Source organism: Grampus griseus (assembly GCF_964374135.1).
Source record: "Grampus griseus genome assembly, chromosome: 5".
Taxonomy (NCBI): domain Eukaryota; kingdom Metazoa; phylum Chordata; class Mammalia; order Artiodactyla; family Delphinidae; genus Grampus; species Grampus griseus.
The window spans coordinates 137,695,726-137,709,692 of NC_138998.1; the positions used below are offsets into that span (position 1 = coordinate 137,695,726).

A 13,967-nucleotide genomic window follows, 5' to 3' on the forward strand; every position below is an offset into this window, starting at 1 on the left:
ACCCCAGCTCTGGCCAACACTTTGATTGCAGCCTTGAGAGAGACTGAGACAGAGGATTCAGCTCAGCTGTGCCTGGACTCCTGACTTAAACAGAGACAATAATAAATCTGTGAGACTTCCCTGGCAGTCCAGTGGTTAAGACTCTGCTCTTACAGTGCAGGGGGCACGGGTTCGATCCCTGGTTGGCGAACTAAGATCTCACATGCTGTGTGGCGCAACCAAGTAAAAATAATTACTTAATTAATCTGTGTTGTCTTAAGTCACTAAGTTTAGGATAATTTTTTATGTAGTAATCGATAACGACTACAGTATATCATAGTAAAACTTCTGAAAATTAAAGACAAAATGAAAATCTTAAAAAGCAGCCAGAGGAAAAAACATTATCTTGAAAGAAGGAATAGTAAGACTGCTGGCTTTACACTATTAATGTGCTGAAAGAAAAAAACACCAGAACCAACCAACCAACCAGAATTTCACAGCTTAAAAACAAAAAAAATCTGGGGGGCTTCCCTGGTGGCACAGTGGTTAAGAATCCGCCTGCCAATGCAGGAGACACCGGTTCGAGCCCTGGCCCGGGAGGATCCCACATGCCATGGAGCAACTAAGCCCATGCACCACAACTACTGAGCCTGCGCTCTAGAGCCCACGAACCACAACGACTGAGCCCACGTGCCACGACTACTGAAGCCTGCGTGCCTAGAGCCCGTGCTCCGCAACAAGAGAAGCCACCACAATGAGAAGTCCACACACTGCAAGGAAGAGTAGCCCCTGCTCACCGCAAGTAGAGAAAGCCCGCACGCAACAACGAAGAACCAACACAGCCAAAAAAAGCAAACAAATTAATTAATTAACAAAAAAAATCTGGGCTTCTATGGTGGCGCAGTGGTTAAGAATCTGCCTGCCAATGCAGGGGACACAGGTGCAAGCCCTGGTCCAGGAGGATCCCACATGCCGCAGAGCAACTAAGCCTGTGCACCACAACTACTGAGCCTGCGCACAACTACTGAAGCCCGTGCACCTAGAGCCCATGCTCTGCAATGAGAAGCCACCACAATGAGAAGCCTGCACACCACAACCGAGAGTGGCCCCCACTCGCCACAACTAGAGAAAGCCAGCGCGCAGCAACAAAGACCCAACACAGCCAAAAATAAATGAAAAGAATTTTTTAAAAATATTTTTTTAATAATAATGAGTAAAAATTATTTAAAAATAAAAAAAATACCTTAAAAATAAAGTCAAGGGACTTCCCTGATGGTCCAGTGGTAAAGAACCTGCCTTCCAATGCAGGGGAGGCGGGTTCAATCCCTGGTCGGGGAACTAAGATCCCACACGCTGCAAGGCAACTAAGCCCACGCGCCACAACTATTGAGCTCACGCACCTCAATGAGAGAGGCCAAATGCCGCAAACTACAGAGCCCACGTGCCCTGGAGCCCATGAGCCACAACTAGAGAGAGAAAACCCGCACGCCACAACTACAAAGAAGCCTGAGCACCGCAACAAAGAGACCGCACGCCACAATGAAAGATCTCACGTGCTGCCAACTAGGACCAGACACGGCCAAAAATTAAGAAAATAAATAAATCAAAAAAATAAATATTTTTTTAAAAATAAAGTCAAAACAAAGAAGTTTTCAAACCAAAAAAAAAGAAAGAAAGAAAAAGGAAAACTGAAGTCACTGCCAACAAACTTTCATTAAAAGAAATACCAAAATAAGTTGTGGAGACTGAAGAAAAAATAATCACATATAAGAGGCATGGAAAGACAGGAAGGAATTAAAAATACCAGGAAAGATATACAAGTGGATAAGCAAATGAAAATTGACTTTAAAACAACTACAGGGACTTCCCTGGTGGTCCAGTGGTTAAGACTCCGCACTCCCAATGCAGGGTATGCGGGTATGATCCCTGGTTGGGGAATTAAGATCCTGCATGCTGTGCAGTGTGGCCAAAAAAAATAAAATAAAACAAAACAACTACAATAACATCTGGAAAAATTTATAACATATGTAAAAGTAAAATATGCTAATAGCCCAAAGGACAAGAGGGTGACAACTAATAGTTTTAACTCCATTTATATGAGAAGTGGTTAAAGTACCTAAAGTAAATGGTAATGCATATTATAATCTCTAGGGTAACCACTAAAACAATAAAAAGATATATTATGGAAAAGCAATAAAAAAAATAAATAGAATAACAGCTGCTTAATCCAAAAGAAAGTAAGAGAGGAAAAATAAATGGGACATATATAAAACAGATACTTGGTAGGTCTAACACAATCATGTTTAAGTAATTATATTAAATACAAATGGTTTAAACACTCCAACTAAAAGACTGAATAAAACTACATGCTGTTTCAGGAGACACACTTTAAAAATGAGACCCCAGGAATACCAAAAGTAAAAGGATAAAAAAAAAATATATACCATGCCATCACTAACCAAAAGAAAGCTGGGCTGGCTACAATAACACGAGGCAATGTTAGACTTTAAGGCAAGAAGTATGAAGAGAGAGTATTTCCTAATTTTTAAAAAAAGGGTCAGGGCTTCCCTGGTGGCGCAGCAGTTAAGAATCCGCCTACCAGTGAAGGGGACATGGATTCGAGCCCTGGTCCAGGAAGATCCCACATGCCGCGGAGCAACTAAGCCCATGCATCACAACTACTGAGCCTGCACTCTAGAGCCCGCAAGCCATAACTACTGAAGCCCGCGTGCCTAGAGCCTGTGCTCCACAAGAGAAGCCACCGCAATGAGAAGCCCACACACCGCAACGAAGAGTAGCCCCCACTCACCACAACTAGAGAACACCCGTGTGCAGCAACAAAGACCCAATGCATCCAAAAATAAATAAAAATAATATAAATAAATTTTAAAATAAACAAATTTTAAAATAATAAAAATAAAATAAGGGTCAAATTCTGGAAAAGGTGAAACTATGGACACAGCAAAAACATTAGTGGAAGGGAGGAAGGGAGGGATATTTAGGCAGAGCACAAAGGATTTTTAGGGCTGTAAAATTACTCTATGATACTCTATTGGTGGATACATGTCATTGTACATTTGTCCAAACCCAGACTATACAATACCAAGAGCACTGAATGTAAATGTAAGAGAACACTAACATAAACTATAGACTTTGGATGAGCATGGTATGTCAAAATAGTCATCAACTGCAATAAATGTACCACTCTGGTGGGAAATGTTGATAATGAGGGAGACTATGGGAGCAGGAGTGTATGGGAAATCTGTATCTTCCACTCAATTCTGCTATGAACCCAAAACTGCTCTAAAAAATTAAGTCCATTTGAAAGAAGGAGGGGGATCAACTAAACAGGAAGATAAGTTTGGAATTTGTATGCACCTGATAACATAGCTTCAAAGTAAAGAACTAAGGGAAAAAAAAGAGAGACAGATAACTCCACATAGGAAGGAGATTTTTTAAAATCTGTAAGGATTTAGACAATTTGAAAGGAAAAACATCACATGACCTTTGTCCTTTAGAGCAGCGGTCCCCAACCTTTGTTGCACCAGGGACCAGTTTCGTGGAAGACAATTTTTCCACAGACCGTGGCGGGGGGGGGGGGGGGGTTGGTGGGGGGATGGTTCAAGCATAATGTAAGTGATGGGAGGGAGCAATGGGGAGCGGCAGATGAAGCTTCTCTCGCTTGCCTGCCACTCACCTCCTGCTGTGCGGCCCAGTTCCTAACTGGCCTCAGACAGGTACCAGTCTGCAGCACAGGGGTTAGAGACCCCTGCTTTAGAGGAAAGTAACTGTTATGATTAGATGAGCCTATGAAAACAAAATAACTAATAACTATTCTCTTTTAAAGTAGCATAGTCAAGGGACTTCCCTGGTGGTCCAGTGGTTAAGAATCCACCTTCCAATGCAGGGGATGCGGGTTCCATCCTTGGTTGGGGAACAAAGATCCCACAAGCCACGGGGCAACTAAGGCCGTGAGAACTGCTGAGCCTGTGCGCCACAACTAGAGAGAGTTTGTGCGCCACAACTAAGACCCGACACAGCCAAAAAATTAAGTAAATAAATAATAAAGTAGCAGAGTCAAGGCTAAGTGACTCAGATAGTGACACCACTACCGTTATTCAGCACTAAGGTATAGAGACTGCCGTTCCCCTTCCTACTCTGTGGTCATCCATAAGGGTGAATACCAGGTATCATTCATACAAGTGTTAGAGCTCATAAAGACTGTATTTTGTTATTTCATAAGACCCTACAAATATAAATTAGGTGAAGGGGAAGTCTAACAATATTATGACTTACTGTCCTATCAACATTGTTACTAATAAACACTGCAAAATCATTTATTTCCATATAAGGTTCACAACACTTTGATATAATTATTATTACCCTTGTCTTGCAGATCGAGGAACTGAGGTAGAGATTAAATAATCTGCCTTGGAACATCTAGTAAGTAATGCTAAAAAGTCAAGATTACAGCCTAGCCACCTGGCACCAAAACCCAAATTTCTGATTTAATACTGCTCTATTGCTAGACTGTAACTTATCATCACACTACCATGATCATTAAGTGTTCCCAAGTGTTGTCAATGAAATGCCTGTAGAATGATAGATCTCTATAGTCAAGTACAAAGAAAATGCAGAGAGGAAAGAAATAAGCTGCACTCAGGATGAAGGGTCTTTAGAATCCCACAATGAAAATAAAATGGTAATGTGACTAATTGCAATACAGGTGGGGAAAACAGAGTTTTATTTATTTATTTTTGGCCGTGCAGTACAGCATATGGGATTTTAGTTCCCCAGCCAGGGATCAACCCCATGCCCCCTGCAGTGGAAGAGGGAATTCTTAACCACTGGACCGCCAGGGAAGTCCCAGGAGTTGTTTTGTTTGAAATGGGTAAATAAGTAGCCTTGCTATTTTTTAAAAAAAAGGCTCAATTTGAGACTACAGTAGAGTCTATGTGGCAGTGCACCCAAATTTCAAGACCTGAGTCATAATCTTCAATCATAACCTGAGTCTTTAATCCAGTAGGGAGCTCAAGATGGTAATACCACTCTCCCCTTGGTTTGGACAGTGAATTCATAAACCGAGGAAGGTTGACAAATAAGTAGAGATGAAGAAAAGAAGTATGAATACACTTGTGCAAGTTATAGTTATTCTGATATAGTAATAAGTTTTGTAATAACTGAACTATTTTTAATGTTTGTAAGAGTAAAAAAGAATAATTTGCTACAATAAATTTAAAATACATTTACGGGACTCCCTGGTGGACCAGTGTTTAAGAATCCACCTTCCAATGCAGGGGACACGGGTTCGATCACTGATTGGGCAACTAAGCCCACGCACCACAACTACTGGGCCCGCAAGATCTGGAGCCCGCGCGCCACAATGAGAGATCCCGTATGCTGCAACTAAGACCTGATGCTGCCAAATAAATAAATTTTTTTAAAATAAAAATAAATAAAATAGGACTTCCCGGGCGGCACAATGGTTAAGAATCCACCTGCCAATGCAGGGGACACGGGTTCGAACCCTGGTCCGGGAATATCCCACATGCTGCGGAGCAACTAACCTCACAACTAGTGAGCCCAGATGCCACAACTACTGAAGCCCACATGCCTAGAGCCCGTGCTCCGCAACAAGGGAAGCCACCACAACAAGAAGCACTCATACCACAAAGAACAGTAGCCTCCGCTCGCCATATCTAGAGAAAGCCCGCACGCAGCAACAAAGACCCAAGGCAACCAAAAATAAATAAATTAAAATGAATTTATAATAAATAAAATAAAATAAAAATATACTGGGAATTCCCTGGTGGTCCAGTAGTTAGGACTCTGCACTTCCATTGCAGGGGTCACAGGTGCGATCCCTGGTTGGGGAACTAAGATCCTGCGTGTTGCATGGAGCGGGCAAAAATATAAATAAATAAATAAATAAAATATACTTACAACAGTTAAATTCTTAGAAACATTATGCTTAGATCTTATGTTTGCCATCTTGAGACATCTATAGATTAAAATCATCATCTATTTGCATATATAGTGTGGAAACCCCCAAGGAAATTTAATTAACAATATTAAGTTGGTGTTAAATATTTTAAGATTTAATTCTTGTGACAAATTAAACACTAATCAAAATGTAAAAACAAATATACTTGTTTCTATATGTTACTAGACTTCTAAAATTTGTAAATGAACGTAGAAGTTTAAAAACTATGACCACTTACAATTCTAATAAACCAGATACTGATTTCAATACAAATAACTCTGAAGACTTTCCCTCACACAAAAGGCCTACTCAAACATTATTTTAAAAAATATATATATCAAGGGACTTCCCTGGTGGCACAGTGGTTAAAAATCTGCCTGCCAATGCAAGGGACACGAGCCCTGGTCCGGGAAGATCCCACATGCCATGGAGCAACTAAGCCCGTGCGCCACCACTACTGAGTCTGCGCTCTAGAGCCCGTAAGCCACAACTACTGAGCCTGCGTGTTGCAACTACTGAAGCCCATGCGCCTGGAGCCCGTGCTGTGCACCAAGAGAAGTCACCGCAACGCTCGCCACAACCAGAGAAAGCCCACGCACAGCAACGAAGACTGGACGCAGCCAAAAATAAATAAATGACAACTTAATGATGATAAATCCCCTAATGATAGGCTACACTATACGAATCTTCTGATTTTTTTTTTTCTGGTTAAGAGATTGCCTACAAAAATTGATCTATCATGTTACTCAATCACAAAGTATATCAAATCACTTTCCCCTTTTTAAATACACCCCTCCTTTTACAAACCTCGTCCTTCCCAATTCCCATGCCCAGTTCTATACTTCTATTTCACTCTTCCCCTTTCTTCACCACCTATAAATCATAAAAATTCCAATTAAATTCACAGGTCCAACTGCTAATGCAGGGTTAGGTATTGAGAGAGAACTAGTCTCAATTCTCCTGAGAAGTATCAAAAACATTCTTACTTCCAAAGTACATGCTGGAATAACAGCATGGTCACAAGTCTAAGATAAACTGTAGCTTTATAAACAGTGATATGGGATTCACCTGAAAGGCTTTAAGAAATAGTAATGTCCAGCCCCACCACAAAGATTCTTATTTAACTGGTCTGGGGCATAGCCTGGGCATCCAGATTTTATAAAGCTCCCAGGTGGTTCTGATCCAAGAATGCGAACTACTGAGAAAAAGGAATAAATTAAACAAAGTAAAGAAACAAACAACATTATAAGAAACAATCAGACAAAACCAATATGTGAAACATTCTACAGAATAACTCAGTCTCTTCAGTAAATCAACAGCATGGGGAAAAAAATACTATGCAAGATAAAAAGAGATTTAATTTCGGCCCAATGCATGGAACTTGTCTGAAGCCCAATTCAAGCCAAATATAAAAAAATAAATAAGTATAGCAAATTGGGGGACTTCCCCAGGGGTCCAATGGTGATGCCTCCGTGCTTCCACTGCAGGGGGCGCAGGTTCAATTCCTGGTCAGGGAAGTTCCACATGCCACAGGGTGAGGCCAAAAGACAAAAAAAAAAAAAATTGCTAATGAATTTGTTTATGATATATGCAGATTCATTACATTATTCTCATTTGTGTATATTTAAACACTTCTTAAAATTTTTTTTTTAAAAAAAGGAGACTTTGTTGGAGAACTAGAAGCTACTCATACCTTTGACAAAAGAATAATTCTCTATACAGGAAACTCATCCTCTACCATTTAGTGCTGGGAGAGGAGGAGGCAGGAAGGTAAAGGAGGAAGAGGATACCCATCAGACAAATCATCCAGACAATGAGAAGACATATGTCACAGCCACATCATAGGGATATATCACAAAGAGAGATTCTGAATAATTTAAAGCAGAATTTTAAGTTTTAAGCAATTCTACCAGCAAAAGCCAAAAAATATACAAATCTATTTTTAAAGAAACTTTTCCAGTAGTTACAGCATTACGCTTATTTCAAAATGTAAGCAATTTTCTCTTCAGCAGCATGACTGCACTGTCATGTCAATGATGCTTTTCTGGGGAGGGAGGTGGGAGAGGGTTGGATTGGGAGTTTGGAATTAGTAGTGCAAACTGGTATATATAGAATGAATAAACAACAAGGTCCTACTGTACAGCACAGGAACTACAGTCAATATCCTATGATAAACCATGATGCAAAATATGAAAAAGGATGTATATATGTGTATAACTGAGTCACTTTGCTGTACAGCAATAATTAACACATTGTAATTCAACTATACTTCAATAAAAAATAAATTTAAAAAATATTAATGCTTTTCTGCTTCACTGACAACACTGTTTTCACCTACCAACAGGAGTAAAACAATAAAACGGAGCACTCCTTTAAACATTTCCTTAAGTCTCAAAATGTCAAACTCAAGAAAACATAAAAACTGCCATGATACAGAACCTTTAGAGCTCACTTGCTTGAAAATATTCACTTTTAAGTGTTTGCTTCAAAAAACTCTAGGAAGGCAAATATTAAAACTGACAATTGAAATAGAATCTTTTGTTACATTCAACCAACTTTAACTGTTAACGCTGAAGTGTTCAGTATCTACGAAAACAGAAACAGACTCACAGAGAACAGACTTGTGGTTGCCACGGGGGAGGGGGAGTGGTGGAGGGAAGGACTGGGAGCTTGGGGTCAGCAGATGCCAACTATTATATAGAGAATGGATACACAACAAGGTACTACTGTAGAGCACAGGGAACTAGATTCAATATCCTGTGACAAACCATAATGGAAAGAAACGTGAAAAAGAATGTATATATAACTGAATCACTTTGCTGTATAGCACAAATTACCTCAACATTGTAAATCAACTACAATTAAGTTTTTAAAAAAATACTTAACTGTTCACATACAGATAACAAATCCCCCTATTTCTGTTCTTTTGTATAATTCAACAATGGTGATCATATTCTACCAACTTCTGCTTGCAGGTATTAGAACTGTGGTAAAAAATCATTCAGGAACTCTTTTTTTTTCCCCCCCAGTTGTTTTGTGCATACAAGATGCTGAATATGACCTGGCAACTAAAGAAATCCTTTGTCCTAATATACAAATTGGAAAAATATTTTCCTGAAAAATGTTTTATTTCACTAAGGACAAAACGAATGAATCAAACCAAATCATATATACTGTGAGAGCAACTAAAAAAGACGACAAAATACAATGGAAAGAGAACTGTAATCTATGTTAAATGGTGCTCCAGAAAGAAACTGCGTATTTAGAGCCTATATTAAGTAACATACACTAAACAGCAACGTAAAAATTCATCACATTAACTTTCCTAAGGCATTCAACAAGTGTAGCACAGTTTACAGCGGCACAAGTATTGGAGGAGCGGCACAGTCTCACAGCAGCCAAGATTTTTTATTACTCTGCTGAGGGAAAAAAGAGAAACATTTCTCCACCTTTCAGACACCGAAGCTTCTATTCCTAGGAACAAGTGGTTGGAGAAGATGGGCGGGGCAAAAGGAGGAAGACCAATCACAGGTCGAGTTACAAGTCGGGTTCAGGAGAAACACGGATGAGAGCAGCTCGCTGAATGGCTGGCGCGCCCCCGGCTCTCACCAGAAGCACTGCACCTGGGGACCCACCCCGCCACCTCGCCCCCCGCAGCCGTTTCCTACCCAAACAAACCCGGCCACCCCAAAGCAAAATACTACCTACAGGGGGGAGTCCCGTCGTCCCGGTGACGCCCGGGCCGCCCTCCCGCCCCCTCCGAGCGCCGCTCGGTCACTTCGCCCCTCCAGCAGGAGACCAGAAAAGGGGGCGGGGGGCGGGCACTCGGAAACACCGGGATGGAAATGTCAAAACTCTCACCAATTCCTCGTAGCTCCTGTTGTGCTCGTTGCCCTCCCAATCCAACCTCTTCGGCAGCAACTGCAAAGACCCGAGACGCACACGAGTGACCACCGGGCGGGGGGCGGGGGGCGGCGGGGCGGGGGACGGGGGAGCCGGGCGAGCGGCCCCCGGGCAGGGCCGGCAGGGGACGCAGGGGACGCGGCGGGCCGGGCGCCGCCGCGCAGCACAGACCTGGTACTGCTCCAGCTCCTGCACCAGCACCTGCAGCCGAAGAGACGCGCAGTTAGGGGGGCGGGGGCCGCACCCCGGGTCCGCCAGGCGCCCTCCTCCCGCGACCCCAGGCGGCGGCGGGGCCGCGACCCCCGGAGCGCGGCCGCCGCCCGCGGGCCCGCACTCACCTGGGCGGCTCTCCGACACGGGCCGGCCGATAGGTACCGAGCGATAAGGAAGTACAGCTCTGCGGGGAGACGGGGAGTCGGGTCAGGAGCAGGCGCGGCGGCGGGGAGGGGGCCGCGGCCGGGGCGGGGGCGCCGCGGGCGGCGCGTCTTACCCGACTCGATGAGGGGCACCGGGCGTCGGGCGGGCGAGGACTCCGCCATGGCCGGGCGCGGAGCCGGGGCGGGAGCGGGTGAGCGAAGCGTGTAGGCCGTGCCGAGGCCTGACCGGGCCGGCGTCTCTCTACCTCAGGCGCGCCGCCGCCGCCGCCGCCGCTGCCGCCGCCATGCCGTGCGCGCCGCCAGCGCCGACGCCTCCGCGAAGTAGTGCCCCTGAGGGAGAGAAAGTAGTTCCTCCGTGGGGGGCCGCCGGCGCCACCGGACGAACGGCGGTCGGGCCGCGGCTGGAAGAGCGCGCCTCGCCTCCCTCTCCTCCGCTTCAGGGGGCGCAGGGTGGAGACTATGTGCGCCAGGGGCCGAGCCCCGGAGGAGGCGGCGCGTGGGGGAGGGGAGCGCGCGTGGCCGGGATCCCTGCGCGCGGTGAGAAGGCGCCCGGCCATTGTGAGGCGGCGGTCCGACTGCGCTGAGGGGAGGGTGGCGGGGGCGGCGGGGGCGGAGGTCGGGTGGGGGTCGTGCTGGGGCGGGGGCGGGAGAGGGACAGGTCTCCGCTTCGAAGGCCGGAGCGGACCCCCCTCGACGCGGAAGCGGGGGTCCCAGGGCGCGCGGCGAGTGCGGCGCGGTCGCCAGCTTCGGGTTCTCGGAAAGGACCTCACGGACGGTCATCTGGGGCCAGTGTGTTTGCCCCCCACGGAAGATCGCTTGCTTCGAGGACGCGAAACCCTTACAACTGAGAATCGTGTCGCCCGCAAAGAGAAGGCCGGCCGAGAAGCTTTCCCCCGAGAGTGGAGGAGGGATGTGGGGAAGTCACAGGATGGGGGTGGGGACCGGGGGGCCGCGGACACTGAGCCTCTGTAGCTTGGAGAGCACAGCAAACGTCTACTAAGAGTCCACGTTGCCGCGTGCAGTAGAAGAAGATAGAATCATGAGGCCGAGCCGCAGTCCTAGGAGAGCCCAGCAGTCTTGTAGAAAGGGTTAAAGAAAATGCAGTACAACGCTGAGGATGTCAACTTCGCTAGTCCGGGAAGGCAGTCCAGGCCGGCGATGACTTAGCCGGATAGGAAGGCGGGTGGGAGGAAGCGGGCAATAGACACGCAGCAGCCCAGTCCCTTGAGGGACACCCGGGGAGGGGCGGGGCGGCGGCGGGGGGGCGGAAACCATGCGTCACTAGGATGCTCTTGGAAGACAGTAGTAGGATTTGAGGCTGGAGCAGTGCACAAGGGTCCAGAAAATTCCCTTAATGCCGTGGTAGGCTGCGGATTCATTCACTCGGCATAGCCAACGAGCCCTATTCGGAATCCAAAGGTACAACAGCGAGCAAAATACTGTCCTCGTGGAGAGGACGTTGTAATCCCAATTCCTACGCAGTAGAATAACAACCACAGCATAGAAAAGTTAAAGGTAGTGGTTTAGAGCAGACCCTGGAGTGGGACTGACCCTGGGCCTTGCCGGGCTGTTCAGTGTGTGACTTTGAGCAAATCACAACCTCTGAGCCTCAATTTTCCTCACTTGCAAACTGTAGATAATATTTGTGCCTACTTCATAGGGTTGTGAGGGTGTAATGGGTTAATATGTGTTCTTAGCGTACAGCAAGCACCCTGTACGTGCCAGCTTTTAATTATTTAGACACCACATAGCAGAAGTTTTTATATATGTTTGTAAGGGAGCGATCCAAACGTGTTTGAACGAGTGCATCAGCAGTCTTTTCTTGTATCTGTTGGTTCAGCAAACACTGATGGGGATTGAGATGAAGGAATGAGCTACAGCTTTGCCATCCAAGATTTCAGTGTCTTTTAGGAGAAATGATGCTTACATCGTTGCAAAGAATGACCAGAAGGAAGGTTAACCCACCTGTGGGAGGGGGAGATGGTAGAAGTTTGAGTCTTCAGTGTGTGGAAAGGGATTCCAGGTACATGAACAACAAAGGGCCAAGACATGAATAACATTCCAAGTTTAAGGAATTCAAGTTTAATATGACTACTTGGGGTGACTTTGGAAGTATGAATGGGACCCATTAAATCAAAGTTTAAATTGGGGGGGGGGAGTTAAAATTGGGAACAACTGAAGGGTTCTAAGCCAGAAAGGATTCTTTTCATTGTAGGATAGATTTGAAAGGGTTAAGACCAAGAGGCAGGAAAATCACTTAGTCGACCCCGAAAATAGGAAAGAGATGAGATGCATTAGGGCAATCATTGTAAAGATGGAGAGAGAGACGGGTTCAGAAATAGGAAGTTCAGGGCTTCCCTGGTGGTGCAGTGGTTAAGAATCCACCTGCCAAGGCAGGGGACACGGGTTTGAACCCTGGTCTGGGAAGATCCCACATGCCACGGAGCAACGAAGCCCTTGTGCCACAACTACTGAGCCTGCACTCTGGAACCCGCGAGCCACAACTTCTGAGCCCACATGCCACAACTACTGAAGCCCGCGTGCTTAGAGCCCATGCTCCACAACAAAAGAAGCCACCGCAATGAGAAGCCCGCACACTGCAACGAAGAGTAGCCCCTGCTCGCCACAACTAGAGAAAACCCGCGCACAGCAACGAAGACCCAATGCAGCCAAAAATAAATATAAGTAAAATAAATTTTAAAAAGAAGCTCAGAAATAGGAAGTTCAATCAGTAAGATGAGGTTGAAGTGGAATGAGAGGAAAAGTCACAAAAGTCTCAAGTTTGGGGCTTAGTAGGTCAAGGTTGTGCCACCAACTGAGATAGGGCATCCTGGCTAGTTAAATTGTTACGATGGATAACTACTTGGAACAACTTGATTAGTTGAAGTTACAGCGCATATATTCCTGTGGGACAGTATGATCTGATGCTACAAGATTACCAAAGTTAGCAAATAACAAAGACATGAAGAGGAGAGAATTTAACCTTTCAGAGATAGACGAAGGAGTTGCATATTTCATTTTGTAGCAAAATCATAAAAGTAAAAGCCCCAAAACATGTTACAAGAATTTATATCCCAAGCACTGGTCATTGTCCAAAACTGCAATTTTGGTGTGGGCAGCATGGTAACCATTACAAGAGGTCAGAAAAGATGACAGGAGTTTTCCCTTGTACAAGCCCTACTAGTTCCTTTACAACTTACCCTGACGTCCATGACAAGCACTGTTCCTAGGTTTGGAATAGAGACACAAGGATTTCTGACAAGAGGCAGAATATCTTCCCCCTTCAGCTGTCAAGTGACAGAAACCCAGATTTGACTCCCACTTACAGACAATGAAGAGGAGGAAAGGGGAGAAAACTGTCCATCAGCAACTCCATAGTTGGGACCTGCCTTATTTGAAGTGGTCTCCAAATAAGGCGAGAATCATGTTTGGGTCCCTCACGCAATTGAATCCAAGCCATCCCAAATGCACACACTAAGGTTTGCTTTTGGGTAAATGGAAATAGCTTTTGAATTTCACCACAGGAAAGCTACACGGAAAACTAAATTATCAAAAAAGTGCTTTGTAAGCAAGGGTTGGAAGATCTTAATGGCTGGTGACATCAGCTATAATGCTGTCACCCATCTCCACTAAAAGGGAACTACTATGATGTTTTAGTCCTTGGCAAGCATCCTGGATACACATCACTGATCTTCACAACGGTCAGGTGCTGTTAATACGCTAAC

General features: G+C 45.1%; 1 protein-coding gene across 1 annotated transcript in view; it reads right to left on the reverse strand.

Annotated features, from left to right (window-relative positions):
- The window catches only part of BRWD1 (bromodomain and WD repeat domain containing 1), a 122,402-nt gene extending 111,903 nt beyond the window's left edge, over nt 1-10,499 (reverse strand). The window contains exons 1-4 of the mRNA XM_082654396.1: nt 10,356-10,499; nt 10,204-10,262; nt 10,037-10,066; nt 9,824-9,883 (exon numbers count right to left, since the gene is read on the reverse strand). Of these exons, the coding sequence (XP_082510522.1) occupies nt 9,824-9,883; nt 10,037-10,066; nt 10,204-10,262; nt 10,356-10,404 (198 nt within the window). The 5' untranslated portion in view covers nt 10,405-10,499. The remainder of the gene's footprint in view (nt 1-9,823; nt 9,884-10,036; nt 10,067-10,203; nt 10,263-10,355) is intronic.
- Between the last annotated feature and the right edge of the window lie 3,468 nt (nt 10,500-13,967).